The sequence below is a fragment of the Leptosomus discolor genome, chromosome 6 (genome assembly GCF_034619465.1).
Source record: "Leptosomus discolor isolate bLepDis1 chromosome 6, bLepDis1.hap2, whole genome shotgun sequence".
Lineage (NCBI taxonomy): Eukaryota > Metazoa > Chordata > Aves > Leptosomiformes > Leptosomidae > Leptosomus > Leptosomus discolor.
Window position 1 is genome coordinate 9245866 of NC_141396.1, and position 25927 is coordinate 9271792.

At 38.5% G+C, this 25927-nt stretch overlaps 1 protein-coding gene across 1 annotated transcript in view; it reads right to left on the reverse strand.

Moving 5' to 3' along the window:
• Positions 1-25724, reverse strand: part of ATRNL1 (attractin like 1) — a 531929-nt gene extending 506205 nt beyond the window's left edge. Inside the window, exon 1 of the mRNA XM_086466503.1 lies at positions 25420-25724. Coding sequence (XP_086322629.1) covers positions 25420-25724 — 305 coding nt within the window. The remainder of the gene's footprint in view (positions 1-25419) is intronic.
• Positions 25725-25927: the final 203 nt, after the last annotated feature.

A 25927-nucleotide genomic window follows, 5' to 3' on the forward strand; every position in this document is an offset into this window, starting at 1 on the left:
CAGGGCTCTGTCACCCTCACAGTGAAAAGGTTTTTCCTTATGTTAATGTGGAATCTCCTGTGCTCCAGCTTGCACCCATTGCCCCTTGTCCTGTCATTGGCCACCACCGAGAAGAGCCCAGCTCCATCCTCCTGACACTCGCCCTTTCCGTATTTATAAGCATTGATGAGGTCACCCCTCAGTCTCCTCTTCTCCAAGCTAAAGAGACCCAGTTCCCTCAGCCTTTCATCATGAGGGAGATATTCCACCCCCTTCATCATCTTTGTGGCTCTGCGCTGGACTCTTTCAAGTAGTTCCCTGTCCTTCTGGAACTGAGGGGCCCAGAACTGGACACACTATTCCAGATGTGGCATCACCAGGGCAGAGTAGAGGGGGAGGAGAACCTCTCTCGACCTACTGACCACAGTCCTTCTAATACACCCCAAGATGCCATTGGCCTCCTTGGCCACAAGGGCACATTGCTGGCTCAAAGTCACCCTACTGTCCTCCAGGACCCCCAGGTCCCTTTCCCCTACGCTACTCTCTACCAGCTCAGTCCCCAACCTATACTGGTGCATGGGGTTGTTCTTTCCCAGATGCAAGACTCTACGCTTGCCCTTGCTGTATTTCATTAAACTTCTCCCCACCCACCTCTCCAGCCTGTCAAGGTCTCTCTGAATGGCAGCACAGCCTACTGGTGATAAAAAACTACGGCAAGAATTGTGAACTAAAACACCCAGAATCCTGAAGACAGATGTAGCTTACAGACAAATGCTTTATACAAAGTATAGCCTATATATAATAAAGTTCAAATAATCCTGAATGCCACTACATGATCTGAAAGTACTTTTTCATTGAAACATCAATGATTGTGTTAAATATGCCACAAAATCCAACTGTGATATGAAACTTAAGCTATGAGAAAAACATAGAAATTATTTTAGACTCAGTTACAAAAAAAAAAAAAAACAACAGAAAACTCTCTAACATATACCAGATGTTAAAACATTATGTTCCGCAAAAATTACATTGTACTACAATGGTGGGTACTCAATAGAAGCTAGCAGGTCACATTCTTGTTCTCAGTAGAAAAGCTCTTGAGAATATGTTTATTAATCAACAGGACACATAGTACCACAGTTTTTTTAGGCATATGAGCTTTCAGAAATCCATTAAAATTCAGGTATTCAAAAATTCAGTAACAACTAGTTCACAGAAGCACTGCAAAACTGTATCAGCATATTCTACTCTAAGGCAGCCAAAAGACACAATCCATTTGCCATAACCTCTTTAAGTTTTAAGAATTATGTTAACACAAACTGCTCAGAATAATTTTGGTTACACGGTTTACAATTTTTGTGAAAAATATCATGACAATTGATTACACAGTTCTTAAGGCTTTCTTTAAAAAAAAAGTATCTGAAAGGATAATTTTTCCTATGTCTACTTGCAGACTTTTGACTCTTGAACTGTGGATTCACTCTTAAAAGCTTAATAAGACAATAAAAAACTAAGTTTGTTACCTTAAAGGTGTGAGGGTTGGTTTAATTTACAGGTAGAACAGTATGCAAAGACTCTATCTTAATGCCATCTGAGTTATTTGCAAGAAATGCTAGGTATCCTAGTGAATAGTTGGACATTTCGCATTCCAATGACTTTTAAAACTGTTTGATTACCTCAGCAGATGAATGGACATGATTATTTAAAGAAATAAAACAGGATGAGTTGGAAGAACAATTCTAAAAATCAGGAGCAAGAGACAGAGTTTGCAGAGAAGCAATCAAGTGGAGAATGATGGCTAGAAAAGGATGAACAGTAGTTGTTTCAATGATTTTTGTAAGCCTTGGAAAGGAAAATAATTCAATGAGACACTGAAGGAGCAATAATGGTAGTTGAGAGTCTCAAGTCAAGTGACTTCTATCATGGAAGTCAAGAGAAAAAAAAATTTCAACACAACCACACAATCAACAATGAAGGCACAAGATTGAAAAAAAAGAAAACCACCCTGAAGGAGACTTCTTTTCAAAAAAGGAACAATGTCAAAGAGGATGGATGGTATAATTTAGGTCAACACTGAAAAGTCCCAGTTGCACCTCTGTCACATAGACAAAGAGGCCAAAAAGTTCCCATCGCCAACATCTACAGGGGTCAACATGAAAAGAAGTCCCAAATACATCATCTAGTACATGTTGACACATCTAACCACATGTCTGCATAGTCTTTGCTTTCCTTATTTCAAAACCAGAGCCTTCCTAAAAGATTCAAAAGTTAAAATAATTATAAAATTAACTGAACTTTACAATAAGGTTACAGAGCGCTACCTGTTTGGGGCTGTTTTTACACGTGGCTTATGTCACTGATCACTTACAGACAGCAAACTTTGCAGGAGCTGTCGATTCCAGCTTTAATACGGCATTATTTAACAGGGATAGTATGCATTCGCTATACATCACTGGTACTGCAAACAGGGACTTCCGCATGGGAAGCACGTTGGAAAGGGGGAAAAAAACATCATGAAATCAGGCAAATGGGCCCCCTACGGATCCGGGAAGGGAAGTCACTCTGCTTAATTAAAGCACAAAGGCAGTGTCAGCCTAGCCCTCTCATCTCAGGACCAAGATGGACATTCCTGCTAATATTTCACTAAATTGATCATGAAGGGTTACTTTATTAAATCAGAGATTTGATGAGAATTAATCCAGATGTTTTCAGATAGGCCTCTATTCAAAAAGATGACAGGGCTCAAAATTTTAAGTTCCCTGTGGATGCTCAGCTGCTGTACTTATTTCACAGTTACCAGGAATAGCTATTCCCTGGCTCATGCATGCAGTTGAAGTACTCAATTTTCACAAACAGACAAACAACATAATATTCTAGTCTTCTCTGTTTTAAAGGGGTTTTTCCCCCTTTAAAAATGAGGTAAAAATACCAAGATGACAGACATCTTCAGACTCATCATGACATTGCCAGTGAACCAAACACCCAGGAGTCACCATCATCCAGAAGGCTGCCTGCTACGCACTGCTCTAAATGACACACACTCAACGTCACAAATGAGTTACAAAAAACCCACTCAACCACAAAACCCAGAAGATTTACAGTGTTTATACTGGGTTTATCTGCTATGTCTGCCAACTTTTCCTAGTTAGATGTTTCCATCCCCTTTAAAATTCCTTTAATCCCCTGATCTTAGTGTCACAGTTAATGAGCATGTAAAATACATCAACAGAAATTTTTAAAACTCTCCAAAGCTGATTTATTTTTTTTCTTACAAGTGGGAGCAGAGGGTTCCTTCTGTAGTAATAAGTTGTATCTCTTTGCTTTTGACAAGAAAAAAAGTTAAATATAAACCAACAGAAACACACAAAAAAAGTGATGTTAGTTTGTATTTCAGATGCACACTGACATAAAAACTTCCATTTTCTTTGGATTATGAAGCAGATTGGTTTGTTGGGGTTTTCTTAATGATTTGTGAGTAAACACAAAAGAACCTGTCTTGAAAAACTGTATGATTTAGCATCTAAAACTGAGGTGTGGATAGATTCTGCAAGTTTGTTTTCTTTTTTTCATTCATACATTTTCAGGAGAGTAATGTTCATGAAAATCTGGTATTTGTGAACATTACTGTTGCAGCCATACACACTTTAATACCTTCTCCTGTATAAACTTTATCGCTGTTCAGGGAGCAATTTGGTAAAAATCATATAATTCATTATAAATCTCTCCTCCACCACACATTACAATACAAACACTTATTTTGACAACACACCAACCAGAGATACTAAATCAGATGTAACAGGTGTGTAAGTACTTAACAACAGGGCCATTACTGGAGCCTGTAACAGCACCAAAGCTTTTCCTATAAGGCAACTTGCATAATTCCTTTAGGTACCAAGTGTAACTAATTAGCACTTTTTAAGCCACTATATGATCCTTAAGTCTTAGATATTTCCACTTAATTCTTCTATCAGTGACTACTTTTCTAGCACAGGGAAAAAAGGAACAGAGAAGATGGACGAGTGTTATAAACATACATGATGTACCAGTTTCAATTTGAGTATCCATATGGACATAAAAGAAAAGCCAAAGCAACTGTACATACTTATTAGCACTCCAGCTGTAATCTGAGATGAAAAATAGTCAAATACACTGATTAAATTGTTACCTTTAATAACTACACAAGCAGAGAAAAAAATCATCTTTACAAACTACTCTGCAAAACATGCCACGGGATCATAAATCTGTTGTAAGTAGATATTATTTCTGTGTTATTGCCAGCTAGAACTTGCTCTCTGAGAGATAGCTAGTGTTTGTTTTTCATAGCATCTTATGAACTATTTCATAGATTCATTTACACAGTTAATAATTAAGATAATTGACAGAAAGCAAATAGGGAAGTAACATGGAATCTGTATTTCTAGTAGTATCAGCACAATTTTGCATTCTAGATAATTAAAATTTATGAAGCAATGGAGATAAATTTCGTGCTATTTATCTTATAGCCAATATGAAAATGCCTTTATGAGGTGGAAATTCAAGTCAGAATTAAAATACTTACCAAATTCCAAGTGAGGCTAAAATCATCATATCTAATGAAGAACTCTAAACAAGCCTTGAATTACTTAATATCTAATCACATCTTAAAAAATAAACTGGGATACTGTGATTATAATCCCTAAATTTGTCAGCATTACCTCCTGTTCTAATTCCACTTTTTTTATTAAGGAATGTATACATGGCAAGGTGATCAATCATAAAACCAAAACACCTGAGCTTTAACATGTAACTAATAATCCTAGAATAGCCAATTCTTGTCCAAATTTTTAAAAATAATTTCCTCAGCTAAGGAAAGTTTGTTAGATCATGTGTTTGCATGTGTGTTTTTATATAATGATTGCAAACTTGTCAAACAATTGGCAAAAACATCAGGAAGCGTGAGGCAACAGAAACTAAAGATAACACAAAGCAAAATAAACATTTGACAGTTTTCACTCAGGATGAGGATACAAGGTATTAGCTTGCAAAAGCAAGACAGGTCATGGAAATGAGTGTATAGAATTGGATAATATCACTATTTTAGTAGTAACAAAATTCAAATAACTTTTTGTCCTACCAAAACAGAGACAAGAATCTCTACACAAGAACACTAAAAAACGAAAGACTCAAGACATTAACTTGCAAGTTAAGCAGTAGGCACTTTATTAAGTATATTAAATTATACCATTTTTCATATTCTAGCAAATATTGTACCTAAAGTTAATGCAAAAAAGGAAGGAATTGCTCAGAATTAATAGAACCTATTATTCTAGCTTCTCATTATTCTATATTCATAGTTTAATCTAAAAATATGAATGTGAGGAGAAAGCAGAATAAAATGCATCATAAATTTATTAACATCACACACTTTATCTTTGATAAAGCAACTATAAAGAAAATTACCATTATAGGAACACTCAATAATAAGCTGTGCAATTACTTAAACCAGGAGACCAAATTAATATGAGAATCATATTGCATAACAAGCTGGATAAAAATGGGACCAACAGGTTGCCCATAAGAAAAAAATCAGCCTATATCGGGATTAACATTGGATAGCAGATGTAGTCAAAAGCTGACCTTAAAAAGATACTTAACAATGATGGCCCAAGTACGCTGGTGCAATGGGTGGCATGAAGTTGTTCATACTGTTAAGAGATGAATATACCCCATGCAAAGAGCTAGGTGATGTTGATGCTTGACTAAGAGAAAAGAGATTAAATTTAGTAATTTAATCTCTAAAAATCATGCACTTAGAAGTGAGGGGAGTAATTTTTACTCGAAAAGAAACTGAAATTAAACAGCAGCAGAATTACTATATGCCACAAATGGGACACAGCCAGAAAAAAAGAGAAATGATCCTACAGTGTGGGATTTCCATAGATCAGGCAGTGATCCAGATGTGGGATTTCCAGAAGTGGTCAGGCAGAAATAGCATCACAGCATAGGAGACAGGCAAAGCCATATCCAGGAAACAGAATAGGAAAGCTCAAACTAGCATTCTCTGTTCATGTTCTGTTCGAGTGATTAGAAGAAATAAGAGCCTACAAGACACTTGCTTATCCTAGCATAAAGAAGTCCAAGGTAAAAATATGACACTCTCTGTATGTACAAAGAGGGCAAAAGTAAAAGCAAATGGAGACAGAACAGCTCTTTCGGCTGACTACCGGCACACAAAACCAGGTATGTATCAAGGAGACTGCATGAACAAATTTAGAGTAACAGTCTAAATTCAGACAGTCAGAAATGGGAGATTCAAGAACCTCTGAACATGTTTATGGCATATTTAGTTACAAAATACTGCCATTTCACTCTGCAGACTTTGGGCCTGCGACATAAGAAAAAGAGTTTGCTACAGATTCTTTTATCTCAATCACATATACAAAGTCATAAGGCATGCTTTTAATAAAATATCTGCCCAACTATTCAAGTTTTTCTGCTAGACTCGTTTGCAAGGTTTTGGGGTGGGGATTTATTTTTTTTAAACACATAGCAGCACCTCCATATAAAATGTCCCTGAGTATAATGATGGGGAACTATGTCTTTGCCAGATACAGGTAGCCAAGGCTTTATTTTACGGCAATAATTAAAAAAGCAGAAGCATTATATTATGTTTTCACACAAGTTTTAGGTCCCTGCAAACAAATGACACCTTTGCCCCTAAAAGCATGCATGGGTTAGTCCAGTAATCCTGCAAGGGTGGGGCAACAAAGGGGAAAGGAGCAAAGGAAAAAAAAAACAAAACAAACAAACAAACAAAAAAGAACCCGTTGCAGAGATGTCAAAGCAGCAAATTCAATCACTCTGGCTGGTGCCACCAGACAGAAATCTGGAGGGGAAGGAAGAAGAGTAGCTTGTAGACTGAAGTAGGATTAAAGCAGTATTCAAGCCTAAATTGCAACTCAGAATGCTTAGCCTTGCTGTCCAGTCCTGAAGACGGCTATTCTTAACAGCTACCTTATTTTATTGCACATTACAGCTTGTGAATTCAACAGCTATGCTTCTGAGCATTCATAAAATGACATAATTGGTTGGATGAAGTTGGATGTTGTTATCTACCCTGACATATGAATCTACCTACCTAACTCCTCAGAGATGTTGATCGGCAACCTGGGAACACAGCTTACAGAACCGCAGTGGCAGCAATTTTATTTTAAAGTATCAGCACGTAAGGAGTAGATGAAACTCTCCCTCCTTCTCCTTCCCACCCTCATTCAGCAGCACAATGACTAGAGGCACTAACCCCAGATAAGGGAAGGTTTGCAGTTTTCACGTAGGTGCTTCAAGTCAAAGTACCAGCAAGGAATCTGGTTTTTCATGTAGACTCTATACATATATACATTAAAATAGAATTTTCTATACATATATAGGTATACAAGTAGATACATACACTCACACATATATACAGATCTATCTGTTTTAGTTACATATATATACAGACTTATCTGGTTTAGAAATATTTTGCTTTTATATGCAAGACTTCACCTTTAAACTCATACAAATCCCTGCTGCTTTAGAGACAAGCCTTTTTAATTAATCCCAACTTGCCCGCCTTCTTAATTAATCCCAACTTGCAAGAATGTTGAGAAGGCAGGCAAGCCATTACAAAAAAAAAAAAGCATTTGAAAAGGAAAGAAAGAGGAAAGAGAGGGGGAAAAAAACAAAACTAAACCAACTACAATACTTTGGGAGCCAGGCATCATCAAGAAGCTTTTTGTTAAAATAAAAATTCACCATTGAAGCAAAAGCACCTAGCAATTTTAAAAGCTTACATTTAAATAACAGAAAATTACAATACTCTACAAATGACAACTATAAATTAACATACCCCGAGGTCCAAATAATTTTCATTTATCCCACAACAAATACAACAATTGCTATTTGCAATTTCTAATGCAAGGCCCAGTAATGTCCTAGAAAGGCTGAACCACAACAGAAATAAAGAAACTTAAACATTTATGCTCATTCAAACTTGACAGCTCTAATATCTAATTTTCCATGTTGGTCACATTTTTATTTTTTGGTAAATTAAAATTCCCTGCTGCCCTGTACCCTCCTCCATAAGGCTCAGAGTTACCACTTTACCCCACTGCTTGGGGTTGTAACTTTTCTGCAGTTTCAGACAACTGCAACATTCACCTAGAGAGGAAAAGAAATTTTAAATAAAGACAGTAACAGAGCTTTGATGAAAGCTGGGGAATTCTAAATTAAAAACATACTTTACAAACCCTACCTATTTTCTCCTACTAATAATTTAAGTCACTAGTTTTATCTTAAACTTACAATAATAGTTCAGCCATTACACAAATATATCATTTATGTCAAATAACTGTGCACTGGTGGTGAAAGATGATCATGAGTGAGGCGGTGGTTCATACTTGCATCCAGTACCACTGAATTCCCTTCACAAAAAAAAAACCACAAAAAAACACAAGACTTGTAGCTCCAGAATTAGTGGTTAGAAAAAAAAATCTGATTGTTGTCAGTCTCCTAACTGGGAGAAACTAAAGTTAAAATAGAGCTTTAGTGAGAGGCTGCCTAGTTACTTCTCCTCCCATTCAGCAGAGAACTGAGGTGAGCAGGAGTCCTCATAAGAGATTCGTACGTGGCTGATAGAAGTCTAAGTCATAAACAAAGCAAAGTATTTTATTTCAGCACTTATACACACTGGAGAGGAGCCAGCTCAAAAGAAAACCAAACTGCAGTAGCTGAGACAAGAAGTGACAAAGCAGAGGTGAAGTTTTAGCTATGCTATGAAGGGTGCTACAAAGTCTTCTGTCATTTAGACATACACCTTCATATGTAAATTGTCATTTAAAATTATCATTTAAAGGAAAAACAAAATAACTATTTGATTCTGCTTTTCCTAAGTACTGCATTTCTTGTATGGCTTAGTAACACAACTTCCTCTCCTTTTGGCTGTTAATTTCTAATGCTATTTATGTTTCTTCCCCCACTTCAGTTCACCTCCCCTCCCCTCCCCCATTAGATTATGCAATTAAATCTATTTATGACATAATGAGCAGTTTCATTGCAACACAGCAATATGAAACAAATTCACAACTTCTCTGCAGATTTATACAGCAGTAAAAGACATAGAAAAGAAAGCGTATAATTTATTGTAAAGGCAATAAGAAAACCTCTAAAGCATTTTTCATAGAAATGAAATTCTCAAACTCACTATCACATGGCAGTTTTTAAAAAGGGACAATCCCTAAGTACTCATTTCAGAGCTTTCAAAAAAAAAAATCAATTTGATTACCATTTTGCAAGGGAAGGTTTTTTGATTAATTGTTTTACATTTTTCCCCCCCTCAAAATTCCATGATGATCTTACATGTATTGATTGTTGGGCATTTATTTGCTTTGAAATTGCTTTTCCCTAAGATTTGATATCTTAGGAAGAAACAAAATCAGATTCTAGAACCAAATACTGAGCTTTAATTCATCCAGATCACCCCACTCTCTCAGGCTCCACTTTGAAAAATCAAATTATAATATAATCTATTAACAGTTCATAGCAGTTTGATACACTTGTTTGTGTATGCAGCCAAACAAACAAGAAAAGCTATGCAAAAAACTACTTAAAAATAAGGAAGCTTCTCAGGTTTTCTGAGAAAGTTAGCGTTTACCCACAGGAACATCAGATAAGCAGATTAAGCTCTCTGTGTACATCACCTGAATGGTACATAGACTAAATGTTACTCTTTTCTAAGAACAGTACATGAGACCAGGCAACTAATGCAGAGTCAGAACTGAGGGTGAGCCACTGCAACCTGGTCTATATGATGCTTAAATAATAGAGTTGTGTATAGGAACTATCTACAACTACCATATGAAAAGCCCTGCCTGAGGCTTTTTGGCCGGCATCAAATAAGAAACTATAGCTGCTTCTGAGGCACAGATGGGAAAGTCTACGACTCTGAAAGGCTGCCTGAAGTGGTGTTAGAGCACTCACAGGATTCTTGCAAAGACCTTCATCAGCCTTTGAGCTGGACAGAGTAACCCCCTCAATAGAATTCCTCTAAACAGAATGAGACCCCTTCTGCTAAAAACAGCAGGTCCAGAATACAGATAGCAGGATCTGCACTATCCAAAACACAGGTTTATGTATGAAAAAGGAAAGCTCATCTAATCTATTGTCTTCATAAGCTTCACTTCTTTTCTGCCTGTTCCCCCGACTCATCCCCGCCAATGCAGAAAAACTTGAAATCTTTAGAAGATGTTCAGTTACCGCACATTTCAATCAGAAATGGCCCTCTACATATAATTAAAAGGCTCCTGGTTTAACGTTTTAACTGCTGATACTTGTTAGTCAGATCCATTTATCAAGTTATCTAATGCAAAAGGCCTTTCATTCAATCCTGCAAATTCAGTCCCTCAGACACACGAACAGCAGAATTCTGCCTCAGATATGGTCCTGGCATCACTAAATCAGACAACTAAATGCACTTTGATAACATTTTTGGGCACCTACGAAAGACTGTTGCTTGGTTCCTAGAACATCAAGTTATGTCTAGCACCAGTAACAGAAAAGATTAGTTGAGAAATAAGTGTCTCCCGTGACACCAATAACTTCAGACATTCCTGACAAATATGTATACCGCTACTGAGGAATGCAGACACTGCTATTTCACTGCAAACAGGAGAATTAATAAAATAAGATGTTGAGTTAGTTTGATGAAGCAACAGAAACAGGCTTAAACAGGTACAGAATCAAATACTCACATTTCATACTAGTGGTACCAAAAAAACCCCACTTACTCAAAGAATTTTTTCTCCTACCCTTCAGCATATAACCGTACATCAAAAACCAACATTCATCCTGAGTTTTTTCCTTCTGTGCTCTTTAGCATAAATTCAAAAACCAATTAGTCCAAAATAATGGTCATATGCTGTAGTCCAGTTACTATTTTGATTTTCAAGTATCCATTCTGTTCCATGGTAAGATTTTAATTTCTCTTCTGCATCCAAACACAGTAAAGCTCCCAGAGATTTCATAATAGCAACTGTTCTTATTTTTCTACAGAAGCTTCTGACAAGGATAAGTTAAAAATATTTTAAGAGAGGATAGGGAATTCTGCTTGAACAGAAGCTCGCATTTCCCTTTCTTCACATGCATAAAACATGCATAAAACATGCTTAAGGAGAACGTTCCCTTAGACATCTCTAATTCAAGGAAAATATTTGGAACCACGATCCTAACTAAAAGCAGACAGTTAATAATTATTTTTCCTACCAAGCACAACACTACTGTAATTAAATCACACCTATGAGAACTGTTTGTATAATAAAGACATTCTTAGCATGGGACAATGCCTTAACAGCTTAATTCTGAAAGTACCGGGAAGATAAATACAGTCCCCAACATTTTATTAGGTGAAAACATTATTTCACCAACTTACTTGTTATTTGTATCGTTTAAAAATCCCTCTGAATAGGAATGATTATATCCAGCCCCACAAACTTCAAAAGAATATGGCACAAAGTATCACAAACACTGGTTGTCATTCTTCCCTATTACTATCCTGACATTCTTTTTTTGGTACATTTCCTTCTTCTTCATTTTGCTGTAATTTAAAATATGAAGACAACCACAATAGGTAATGTAACTCCATACTCTACAACATAACAAAGCGATGCAGATGTACATGCATACACACTATATATTACAAAATATTTTACCACCTGTACATGGAAGATGCACTATTGTCATATACACATAATTCTAAGAGTCTGATTCTCCACTCTATTATACAAGTTTTCTGAAGTTTACCTTCAAATTAAAGAACAAACCCTAGAGAGGTTAATTACAACATCTTAAGACTATAGCAATTGAGTCAGGCCTGCAGCCTAATTGCAAGTGCAAAATTATGAACAGTCTTATTATTCCTTGTTACACCACAAATATTAATTTAATATAAATAAATTTAATACCATTCTAGTTAATAATCAAATATTTATATGAGTGAAATTATTAAATGGAATATTTATATTAAAATTTTATCCTAAAACTATTGCTAAGTCCACGAATGCTTTCTGATGGTATACACCTTCATAAAAGTTAACAACAAACAAGAAGTGCTTCCCATCCTCAATCAGTTACCCAAAATTTGTTTGTGCATTTTCTGTGGACATGCTCAGATTTCACCTGCTTCTACAAATCTCCTTACTTGGCTCAGAGTGACCTCCTGAGAGAGAGTTTCAAATCCCAAGCAAATACTTCTGCAAGTACATGGAACCTCTAAACTGAGTTCATTATCCACACCACTTCTGAAAATTACTTTCTGAAGAAGTCTATTTCCCGCTCCCAAAACTTCAACATGATTAATTGGATGAGCAAACATACAGTATTTCTGAAACACAGACACCACACGTATCCACGCAGCTATGCAATTTTTCTCATTGCTGCCTGAGCGAATAATTTAAGAGTCATAAAGCATACACATACACAAAAAAAGAACTGCACTAAAGAACTGCACAAGTGAACCTGGACTAAGCAAAAGTCAATATTAGGGGAAAAAAAAAAAAAAGAAAATCCTTCTGATACTCTGAAGTACATGCAATATCCTCCAAAACTCTCACGCCTGTTAGAAAAAAATCGACCCTTAAGGTTCACAGCGGCAAAAAGGCGAGATTTATGCAGCCTGTAACCCAGGTTACCACTGAAACCTAGTTTAGAGATGCCTTGAACAATATTACTAGCCTATGATGTCGAGCAGACATGCAAGCAGAAACATGTAATGCTAGTATGTATTGACCAGAATACGCAACTTTTTCTGCACAGCAACATCCTTACAGACAAACCTGCTAACATCTATTCCATACAGAGCAAGTATATCATACTAAGAGGAATGTAATGAGCAAAGAACTGAGAATTCAACAAGGATTATCAGCTGTTCTCAAAACCAGAAACAGCCACAAAATAAAGGTATCCTATCATTTAAACTACATCATCAGAACATGTATACTTCATAAACACATGATATACTGATGATGAGCTTGCAAAACTTATCTTAAAGACTGACACCATCTCAGAAAGCCTTCTAAATACTTCTGTTAAAAAATAACAACCACAACTTGAGAAATTGAAAGAGAGAAAGACTCAAAAACACAATGAGAAAGCTCTCAACAGGGAGGAAAAAAAAACAAAAGTTGCTGCTATTTTATAATAGTACATAAGGCTTTTTAGACCTTTACTGAGCACCACCTCAAAACTATCAGGAGCTTGCAAAGCAAAAATTCACAGGAAGATGTTCTCAACTTCTATTTCAGTGCAACACTGCAAGCCTTCTTCATTCCAAGAGAATCTAACACACACTGGCTCTGCTTTCCAGTCCAATTGCTGCTTATAAATGCGGTTTGCTTGTTGTCATAGAACACCAGGTTGGAAGAGACCTCAAGGATCACCTGGTCCAACCTTTCTTGGCAAAAGGACGTTTCTTATTCCTCATTCGCCCTCCACCGCCCCCCTTCACCCCCTTTAAAACCAAAAAGATAGACCAACTACGAACTCAGTGCAGCTTTGCTGTCCTGGATCCTTCAAATGGAGGACACCTTTCAAGATCAATTCTCTAAGTATTCATCAACCTCTAACCTACACTGGCATTTATACCTGCATTAACAGAGGCCCCCGTATACTCACTGAATGACATACACTATCTGTTTGGAACAGTCAGTCTAAAATATCACCACAAAACTCCTCAGCTATGTATCTATACCTGAATAATAAGCTTCATAACCTCCCCTGTATCTGATTATGTTACACAGTGAAGGTCTCAAGAGGGACAAAAGGCACTTCAATCAATATCGTACATTTGCAGAAAAAGAATGTACAATCTGAAAACAATTCAGTCTTCCTAAAACGAGGACTGGGGTAGAATTACAGAAAATTCTATAAACTCCCAAGCTTCCAATTTCAATGCAGTCACTTATTTCTTATGTTACCTTAGACAACTACCCAACTTCAAGTTTTCTACGTGTAAAACAGCTCAAAAAAGTAAGTGTACATTTCTCAAGGCCATTGTGATGACTAGCACCTAGTGCTTAAATAAGAACTCCAGATACAAAGTATGATACAGATGTGTAGTAGAGGTAAGTACTTCCTTGAATATAAGTAGAGGATTTTCCCCCTCATGAAAACTAAAATAGTGTAAGCAATCTGGAAATTCGAAAGTCTAGAAAAATTGTGTCATTTTGATTTTAAAATAGATGCCCACAGATTACTCCTACAAAGTAGTACACTATTAAAAAAAAAAAAAAAAAAAAAAGGCAAAACCCCCAAAGTTTTAAATACAAATGTTCTGGATTTAGTACTTATATCTGCATTATGTTTTAGAAAACATCTGCAAAAATATTTTCCTACACAGTTGTCTTAACATGATATTACAGCTGTGCACACAAGTACAAATTAGTATGTTTTCAAAAGCAGCCATTTGTTTGTCCAGTATTTGTCATTTTTACAAGAACACCTTCCAGCTCCTGTTCAATGTTAGAGAAGCCTCATTCCACTCAGGCACAAACAAAACCGATCTGCTGATACGAGAACACTACAGAAGCACACGACTTCACGAGAGCAGTTCTATGATACTTCCTAGGAAACACACAGTTCATTTCCCTCTTCCCCATAACTGCTTTGGTACATCTTGCACGTACCACACGTATGTTTGATTATCAAGTATCCTCCAAAGTACATTCATCAATTGGGCTTGCGCACACCAACGTGAATACAAGTTATTTTGTGCTTGGATTGGTTTATTACTTTGTATTTTCTTTGTGAGAAATACATACTTTTACACAGACACACTTACTCTAGAGATTCAAAAAAGAAGAATTAAAGGTGAAAATTATTCTACAGATGGATTAATCAGCATTTCAGTTTTCCTAATAAAGCTGGAACTCCCAAGTATTCCTTTATACAAGTCAGAGCGTATCCAAGTTTTCTTGAGTTTTGAGAGCTGAGACGCACTATCAAGAAAATTAAGCTTACCGACTTTTATTCCCCACAACTATCCATTACAAAAAGGGAAATATTTTAAACTGCAACATGACTAGCAAGATATTTTCCTGGTTAATCTATCTCTGTCCTTGGATTGGGGCTGGCAATCAAAGAAGTCCATTTGTCTTCTTGTTCCACAGTGCCTCATGGTTCACTTACACCTTGAATAGAAAGTTTCTGCAAAGCTCACTAGAGTATTTAAAGACATTACTAACCCCAGCTCTCCTCCCAGGCTTTTGACCAAAATCATTTATTGCTACAACTGGTAACGTACATACTTAAAATTCGGTCCTTTTGTGATATTTCTGATTGTTCTTCAGTCCCAGCTCCTGCACCCTGATAGTTACATGACACATTCAATGTGATCAATGTTTCCATTGAAGGCAAGTTATTAGACTTCAAGGTAACAAAGAACAAGCTGAAAACTCAAAAACGGGAACAAACATACATCTATGCATAAAACCACATCTATAATAAAAACCTCCGTTTAAAGATTGTGAATGCAGACTCACAATTCTGTAGTAACATAACTCTATCATCCACAAATTAGGAGGGCACAGTTCTTTGATACTGATATAGGAATGTAATAACTAATATAGAACATTGTATTCATACAAGTAGAGCAGTAACTCTTAAAAATCTCTGTTAGGTACCACGGCCTATCACAATATTTTGTTCGTAAGATTTAATCCAAGATTGGGGGTTAGGTCTTTGGGAGTCTTACCTCCTGAAATAAAATCTTATCAGTGATGGCCAATGTACAAATTTTTTTCCAAGGATTCTCCTGAATAAGAGAACAATTTATTCTTCAAATATTCTGCGATAATACAGACTGCTTACAAGTTTTAGGTCCATCTGACCTGATGAAGAAGAGATTTTACTCATTTGATTGAGATACACAGCACAGTTTTGACAACAGTACTTCATGGATTCTCTAAAATTGTACCTAATTTATTAGCTGTCCCTCATCATTACAGTTGTGGGTCACCTCAATTCTTTAACCTTACAAAAAGTGGTGGGGTTTTGGGGTTTTTTTGTTGTTTTTTGTTTGGTTTTTGGTTTTGTTGTTTTATTTTTGTTTTTTTACAAATGAGACACTGAAGCACACAAATTATGGAAGAAACTCGTAAGAAAATGTAGGTGCTGAGTGTCATTTTATGTGTCTGCATCCAACCTTTAAGTACTTCAGTACTTGTTCTGTTTCCAAGTAATGCTAGAATAACCTGGCTTCAAAATTCCCTACTCAAATCATGGTTCTCAGGCACGTGCAGCTTAAAACTTGGGAATATTCTATGTCTAGCTTGTTTCTAAACATCATCAGCATGAACAAACTAGGTATTTTCCCATCATTCAATAGTATGTAATAGCACATTTCTGCCCTTAGCTAAGAAATACAAAATACTGATTCAAACAGAGCTTGGAATCCATTTCTTGCAGATGAGCGACATAAGCTCTAAATTTTGGGAAAGATTTTACAGTGAATTTTTTTTTTTTTGCAAAATGCTGTTGCATTAACGGAGAGTTTAAGATGTTTACCCTAGAATATTTTACAAACATGGTGGCTAAATTACTTTTCAGATGTCTAAAAGCTTTAGTTTTTTCTGTCTGCAGTAGACTTCAAAGCCAAACACAGTTCTTGCACCTTGTGAATGAACACTAACAGACAGTGTTGAGCTCAGTTCCATCATTTCTCCATAGTGTCTTACTCCACATGGACCTCTGAAAACAATGCAACTCTTATGTCCAGTCGTTAGCCTTTTAAGAATATATAGGGCAACCTATAATACTAGCATGAAAATTCCTACTGCTCACCCACCTCACATGAAAACATACTTGGCTTGTAGTTTGCTATTGTTCCTTTATTACTGTTAACAGCTGCAGTTCACTGGAGTGCCCACGTTTTCAGGCATCATCATCAGTTACTTCTCCTTACGTCGACTTCGTAGCATGCTTGCCAAGACTAGACTATACAGCTAATAACAAATTCCATGGACACTGGCATTCCTCAATATTGCATGAGTTTTCCAATGCATTTTTTTATTGTCTATTTAGTAGTGTTTTAAAGTAAGGTCTTTTCAACCAGCACTTCAGTTAGTATGTGTAAGAATAACCCAAGGATAATCCTGTAGCACCTCATATTACCTCCTACCTTTCCTGCCTACGTTTTAATACAATGAAATCATTTTCTGTGCAGTGTGATAGACCGATCTCTCAATAACTACTCATAGTCATTTTAAAAAGATGACATGAACTATGGTAATGCCTTCCAAAATATAATCATCCTGCCTTCTTTTAGGTTAAAGGAAGGAAGAGATACACAGTGTGAGACTTATTTGTTTGCCAAATTAAATTTAAAATGTAATATTTATTAAATGCTATAACTGGTGCAGGCATTTCTATATCATTTATGAATAGACTCAAGCATACATTCGCTACAACTGTGCCTTTTACACACCCATAGCAAGGACAACCAGCCTTTGGTGCTGTCTGAAGGCTGACAGGGCCAGCAGCCATCTGCTCCCCCACTTACTCACCTAAGTAACAAAACGCTTTACCTGCAAATGAGACTGCAGAATCCACGAGCCCTTTGCCTAACTTGCGTTTGGATTCAATCCTATAGATGGTCTCAGACTAACGCACAGGAAGGGACTCGGTACATTGTTACTTACCTACTGCTTGGAGGGAAGAGGGGCATTTTTAAAAGAGCACGGCTCCATCCCTGTAATAGGTTTGCATCGCAAGGTTTTGGTAGCAGGGGGTTACAGCAGCGGCTTCTGCAAGAAGCTGCTAGAAGGTTTCCCCTCTATCTGAATACAGCCAATGCCAGCCAGCTCCAAGATGGACCCGCTGCTGGCCAAGGCCGAGCCCACCAGAGATGGTAGTAGCGCCTTTGGGATAATGTATTTAAGAAGGGGAAAAAAGTTACTGCATGAGAGCAACTGCAGCTGGAGAGAGGAGCGAGAGTATGCGTGAGAAACAACTCTGCAGACACCAAGGGCAGTGAAGAAGCGGGGGGAGGAGGTGCTCCAGGTGCCGGAGCAGAGATTCCTCTGCAGCCCATGGCAAGGCAGGCTGACCCCCTGCAGCCCATGGAGGTCCACGGTGGAGCAGATATCTGCCTACACCCCGTGGAGGACCCCACACTGGAGCAGGAGGATGCCCAAAGGAGGCTCTGACCCCGTGGGAAGCCCACGCTGGAGCAGGCTCCTGCCAGGACCTGTGGACCCGTGGAGACAGAGGAGCCCACGCTGGAGCAGGTTTGCTGGCAGGACTTGTGACCCCGCAGGGGACCCATGTTGGGAGCAGCCTGTTCCTGAAGAACTGCACCCGTGGGAGGGACCCACACTGGAGCAGCCTGTTCCTGAAGGACTGCACCTGTGGAAAGGACACACGCTGGAGCAGTTCGTGAAGAACTGCAGACCATGGGAAGGACTCATGTTGGAGAAGTTCATAGAGGACTGTCTCCCACACTGGAGCAGGGGAAGAGCGTGAGGAGCCCTCCCCCTGAGGAGGAAGGAGCAGCAGAGAATGTGACACAAACTGGCCACAACCCCCATTCCCTATCTACCTGCACCACTGCAGGAGGAGGAGGTAGAGAAATTGCGAATAAAGTTAAGCCTTGGAAGAAGGGAAGGGTGGGGGGAAGGTGTTTTTAAGATTTGGTTTTATTTCTCATGACCCTTCTCCAATTCAATTGGTAATAAATTAAGTTAATTTCCCCAAGCTGAGTCTGTTTTGCTCGTGATGGTAACTGGTGAGAGATCTCCCTGTCCTTATCTCGACCCACGAGCCTTTCATTATATTTTCTCCCTCCATCCAGCTGAGGAGGGGAGTGCTAGAGCAGCTTTGGTGGGCACCTGGCAACCAGCCATGGTCAACCCACCACAATCCCAAACACATAGCCCCACAATTAAATATCACTGTGAATAGCAGAGGCTGCGTTCAGTTCACAGATTAGTTTGAGAAAAGCAGGGCCACGTATCCATCACTTGGTACGGAGGACGCAGCAACTCCGAGAAGACCTGTGAAGCAGAAACTAATGGACTGAGCTGCCAGCACAGTGCCAAGCTTCGAAGCGTCCTCTGCAGCTGCACACAGCAGGACACCAAGCAGCACTTGTACTTCTACATTTCACCAGTAAAACCATTACCAAAAGACAAGCATCTAGTTCATAGTTCAAGAATACTGATAAAATAGGGAAGGCTAAAAACCAAGAGAGCAATTAAGGACTGAAAACTTGGTTTATGTTGAGACAACTCAAGGAACACTCCTCCTCCATTCTCAGTGAGAAAAAGGTGACCATATTTTCATCTACACAGTGAATATAGACCTGACTTACTTAAGGCCCTTGCAATGAAAGCCTGATTATAAACATGAGAAAACAGGGCAACCAAAATTGACAAAAAATGAGGTGATTTTCTGGATCAGGGGGATTATGCATTTTTTTCTGCTGATTATAGAAAACAGTGAGGATAACTAAGGAATGGAAGAATTTTGAAAGTCTGTAATGGGCTTCCAGTCAGTGGAAGTGTTTTCGGACATGTATGGATGCTTTTCTAAATCACATGCTTATCTCAAAAAGGAATTAATTCTGAGTTACCCTACAGCCTCCATAAGGCAAGCCATAAGAACAGGTAATTAGAGTTCATTTCTGGTTTTGTCTAAGAAAACCCATAAAAAACATTCAAATGGTTTAGTGGTAGACTTGGTAGTGTTAGGTTAATGGATGGAATCTGTGATCTTAAGGGTTTTTTTGAACCTAAATGATTCTCTATAGGAAGTACTAAACAAAAAAAATACACTATAATAAAAATAATTTCTTTAAGTTTTCAAAAAGATTGCTTTCCTTTCAAAATACAATTTTTAGTGCAGGTTGTTTAGCTGGTAGTAGAAGCATAAGCCATATGAACTCCTCCATTTCAAACCAAGATTTGAATTAAAAAGTAATTCCTTAAAAATTCAAAATCTCTTTATCACATGTACTAGCATTGTATTTTAAAATTTTAATACACAGAAATAACTGACACTGGAAGAAATATTTTTCAGAGCACCAGCACTAAAACCAATCTAATTAAAGATCACATTTTATAAGGATAAAATCATAATCACTGATATTTCCACTAGTTTGACTACATTGACATTCACATGTTGACTTATAAAAAGGCAATTTGTAAGTGTAAAATCTCACACACAGCGCCACTGCTGTCAATAAGAATAAATATCTGTATGTCTTCAACGAGATACAGGCCATGCTGATGACAAAGGCAGTTTTTGCAACTGATAGCCTGACTCAGGATTTTACCCTGTATAATAGAAGTTGCATCAGGTTAACATCAATGTTGTTTCACATTAAAGGCAAACTAAGTCTGTACCACTCCGAAAAGGCACAGTTTTCTTTTCCCATCTCCACGTGCTTATTCCTGCTACCTCCTTTGGGTCAGCAAGAGACTTACACAAGTGAAGTAATATGAGGAAACCGAGCTGGCTTTAAAAATTTGGCTGGGAGGTATGTTCCTGTTGATACTTTTCATTTCTCAGCAGGAATATTAATGCTCACATGAGAAGAGGAAAGATGTAATCAAAGAGAAGTGTGATGGATAAAGCCACCCCTTTTCACAGCAGCATGAACTTCAATGGGCTGCAGCTAAAACTAACTTTTTTTTCTGAAGATCATTTCTTGTACAACATTATTGTTCATTTACAATCTGCAATTTAAGGACACTTTCCTTGCATGAGTCATTCTGCAGAGAGCAGAATTCAGAGTTTTAGATAGAAATAAGGATTTTGCCTGGAACAATGAAATTTTATACCCTTTTAACTTTCAGGTTGTGAAGGTTCTTGTACTTGGAAATTGTTTATTCTTGAAGAATGCAGAATCTTTTACAGGAGCTCTAGAAATTAAGGAGAACATGCAGGAGGTAATTTAGAAGTGCAATAAGAACATCTGGAGACAACGTTTAATAATCAAACGGGTCAATTTGCTCTTACTCTCTCCATAACAACCAGATATCTAGGACTAGGCAAAGCAGATTAACTGAAGCGTAGGTACTCAACCTATCCTGTAAAGTCTGCTTCATTACGTATGCCAGCTGGGACTCAAGTTATCAAACAACAATAACCATCTGAAGACACAATCTACCTTTTTTTAAAAAAAAAAAAAACAGACAGTATTTTAGAAGACTGAATTATTTCCAGTCATTCAGGTACTCAAAAACTTATGAGGACGAGCAGTTTCACGCACAATTTTTTCTCTAATGCTCTTCCACACGCCAGTGTACAAAGCAGAGCTAGAGAAAGGGGTAACTTTTTGCTCCAACCTGATTGGAACTTTTTTTTCTTCTAAGAAGTCATTCTGTGAGTAGCAAAACTAATGAAACCTGTTTTCCTGTAGTGCTGCATCACAAGATTGATTGACTTTGACATCTAAATACATAGAAGCTGCGACTGCAGCTTTTCCTGCAGTTGGGCCATTCATAATGTTTGTCTCCCTGAATTCCCTGGAGTCCCATAACACAACTCATTTGGGCAGCCTTTCCCTCTCCCTTCTGCCCAAACTCATATCATCATGAAAACTGTAACTGACCAACAACTTCAAAGGTATAGGACAGGGGAAGAAAGAGTGGCAGATGTAGCATTAAAAGCTCCATTTCCTTGACAAATCAATCTATCAGAATAAAACTAGATGCTGTGCTTTTATCCTTGAGGTTTTGTTTACATCTTGGGAACTGTGCTGGTTGAAGCTCCCTGCTATAAAAACAGAACCTGCTCACCCTTTGGCTTTCTTATCTTGCACCTGCCTCCCATCAGCAGGCTGACAGAATTCCTTTCCCTTCTCTTTTTATAACTCCATTTCCCTTTTTCATTTCGGTACAAAAAAAAAAAAATATGTTTTGCATTCTGTCAGAGCAGAAGCCGGGGCAGGGACAGGTGGGGAGGACAGAGAAGGAAAGAGAAGCCAGCATTGCATTCAGATATCCATCCTGAACAAGGAGTAACACAAGCAGAGATGAGGCCTAGATCATTCTGAGAAGTGACTGAAAGGGACTGACACGGATGTGAATGCAATGCAGTAAGAATAACACTTCTGTTTATATAGTGAGATACCACATGCTTCACAATACAAGGAGTAAATACAAAAATTGATAAATAAGAGTAATATAGTAGTGCTAGAGAATCTTTTTGCCCATTTTTCCCCCAGCCACCCTCCTTTCATCCAGTCCAGAGCAACATTTGCAAAGTAGTCTACTTACTCGATAGATCTCCTACAGGGAAAAGGCAAGGGGTTACCACAGCATTGTCAATTCATTTTGACACCTGCTTACTAAGACTGATCAATTGTTTTTGATGTCTCTCTGCTATGTTGTTATTTTTCAGTCTAGAAAAGAAATAAAGCCAAAAATACTTTACAGTTCTCACCAAAGAACTAATGGTCCCAAGCTACCTCTAGGTAGAGTGTTTCTCTTACAATAATGTTTCTGATGTTTCCTAATGCAAGCCACTCATTCCCAGAAGAGCAAAAATAACCATACTTCGCTTATATGAAGAAAAATAAAGATCATTTTATTTTCAAGTGGTTTAAGCTTACCCTTAAAAATCTGTTTCCTCAAATAATCTTGTGACAGGAAACAGGTTTTACACATGTCCAATTTAGGTCATTAAAAGTTCAATTTTAATCTCACATAACAGACACACCTAGGCACTTCAAACTGCTGAAACTCTGAAACAACATAAATGTTTAGAATAATACACGAGGTTCTATTAACATTTGTATAGATCGCATCTACAACCCACAAATTAATTTTGAATGCCATTTTAATAGCCAAACACACTTTCCAATCTTTATGTCATCCTGAAACATTCTTCATAATAATTCTTACTGACAGAAGGAATGGCTACAAAAGCAATATACATCCAATATAACTTGCCAAACAAAAGCACCACTGCTGCACAAGCCCAGCCACGGCTACTTTTGTATAAAGCAGATAACTCACGCTTCACAGACAAACAGAAACAATGTGCAAATGTTCCACAATAATAAATCAAACCATCAAGTCTTCAATCACCCAGCCATAAGGTAGATTAATGTTCTTTCTCCAGTTCTTCAGATGGAAATGCACAGAATTGACTCATCACCCATTCAATACCCATTTGAATCTTCAGGATTCAAAATACAACCACTCAGAGTTGCTGCTTGCATTGTAAGACACATTTACATATTTCATGCCATCCTCAACTCACAGGACTTGAAAAGCTTTAAAGCTCAGAATAGTTATTTTGATTGTAGAGTATACTTTGCTTCTAAGAATAAAGATTTAAGATGAGCTATCAAAGATACCATTATGAAAGTGTCCTCCAAAAAAAACAGGTCTCCAACATAATAGAAACAGCTTACTTCCATGATAAAAACCACAACGCAAGCATTACTGTTATTTCTAAAGCTAAGCATGAAAGAATATAGAGGAGTTAATGAGAAATCTATTCCGATTTCACCAAAACTCCTAACAGCACATCTACTAACCACTGTATTAGCTGAGCTCAGAAGAGGTGCCAACATGCAGGCAGAACTTCCTCTAGGTGGAGATGGATTATTAACTTTCTACCAGAAGTGAAAATGTAACCACTGTGCCTCCTCACTCGGCAAATACAACCAGTGTAAAGAAACATAAATGTTCTCACAGATAATCAAGGAAACACCTGTAAGGACTAGATAAAGGCTCCAGTAACCATTCAGAGAACATACTAATTCACAACAAGCTTTGAAATCTAAGAAATCAAAATTTGCTTTAGCCCTTGCACTATTAACAGTCTGTTGTGAGTGGCATGAAGACAAAGGAGACAAGTAATCTCTTTAAAGGAAGGAAACAGCTCTGCAAGCCTGTCTCCTGCAGATCCTCACACACAAAGAAGATTCACCTGGGCCTCCTCTCCTCACTCTCAATCCCTATGCAACTAGCCCATTGTTCCACAGCACAGAGCAGGGCTAACCCCGAATCCTCAATACACACAGGCAACAAACGACCAACTTTAAAATCTTATTACCAAGTTCATATGCAGATAAGAAGTATTATATCAGACTTGTATTACCTTTACAACTCAGTCATAATCTCACTGAAGGAATAATCCACTAGATAATATCACAAATAGTGAATTGTTTCTTCTTCTGCAGCATGTGCCTTACTTCAGCCAACATGTCTGACTCCCAGCTACTCAACTTCCCAAGCAAACAAGTTACTGGATTTACTTTTTGTTTATTTAGTGATGAGTGACTTGGATTAAATGTTTAAAAGATGTAAATTATATAGCCTAATTTTAGTACTCCAAAAAGCAAACGGAATTTAAGCACCATTTGAAATAAACAATTATTGACACTTTTACCTATGAAAGTACTTTCCAAAACCAGAATTTTAATTCTGTAAGCAACAGCTTCACCAATATGCTGTGATTAGCTGGATATCACAACACTTTCCAGCTGTATACATTAAAGTACTCAATAAATAGAGTTCCAGCTTTTAAGGGGTGTTTTACAAGGGAATGAAATGAGATGTCCTGTCCAAGGTTATATAGCAAAATAACAGCAAACAGTATCCTTCACAGCCCGTCTTTATATTGATACCAAAGGGGGTGGGGGGGGGGGGGGAAGTGACAGCCCCATAAATTAAGTCTTTTTTTCCACTACCTATAGAAAAGCAAGTGTCAGGGTGCACTGCCTTCTCACTGATCAACGACTTGGTATCACATCCACTTTTAAGAAGGTAGTTCTAGCTTCACTGACCACTCACTTGTTTGCAAAAATATGTTACTGTTTTACATTTACCACTCTCTCCTCTCCCGCAAACCTTGCCGTGAGCAATGTACATTTCACTAAGTTACACTTATCCTGAATGTGCGTGACTAACGCCCACTTAGCTAAAACACTTGAAAGAAAGGGAGGAAGACTAGATGGAGCAAAACACTTTCACTCTCCAGAAGGAAAAGTCATTCATATCCACTAGTAATTTTTGCTCCCTGGGCAGCCCCATGAAACGCACATGTCATTTCCATGACACTTCCAGAACGGACAGCAACGACACAGCTTTAGGCCGATTTCCCCTTGTCTCCCGGTTCCCATCAAGTGGAGCAGCCTATTTTCAGCAGTAAGTCAGCGGGCACAATTCTCCACCGGAGGACTGGCTCCTCTGTTCTTAGAGGGTGAGACCACGAGGTGGAAGAGCCCATTTCATCCTTAACTTCTGCCACATACTTCCACCACACATGAACAAGATCATAGCAGGCACAGGCAAATAAAAAAAAAACAAAAACCACACAACCAAAAACCAACAAACAACCCCACACACAACCAGGCAAGTGAAAACGACAGGAAAAGGGTGTAGGGAGGAAAAAAGGAGATTGTAATAAGCAGAGACTTACTTGAACCTGCCCTGGCAATGTTGGCACTGGTCTCCCACCCAGCCCTGGTCGCAGACACAGGTGGAGTTGACACAATGACCCGAGAAGCAGGAGATTTTGTCGCAGGACTTGGACTGGGACACCTGGGCATAGAGGGCCAGGTACAAGAAGCCGTAGAAGAGCAGCCAGCTGTTCACGCCCAGGAGCGAGGAGAAGCAGCAGCAGCAGCAGGAGGGGGGGAAAGGTCTCCAGGCGCCCCGGGGCGCGGGGGCAGCCCCCGCTCTCCTCGCCGCGCTGCCCGGGTCCATCTTCGCCGCGGGGGCCATGGGCCGAGGCGCGGCCGGCGGCGGGCAGCGATGGCAGCGCCGCCCGCGCACCCCGGGCAGGGGCAGCTTCCCCTGAGGGGAAATAATCCAGCCGGGGAGATTCAAACCCCCCGCTTTCTTCTCGCCTTCCTCTCCTCCCTCCCGACCCCAGCGCTGCCTCCTCCGGCCCCTTCAGCCCTCCGCGCCCCGTCACTCCCGAGGGG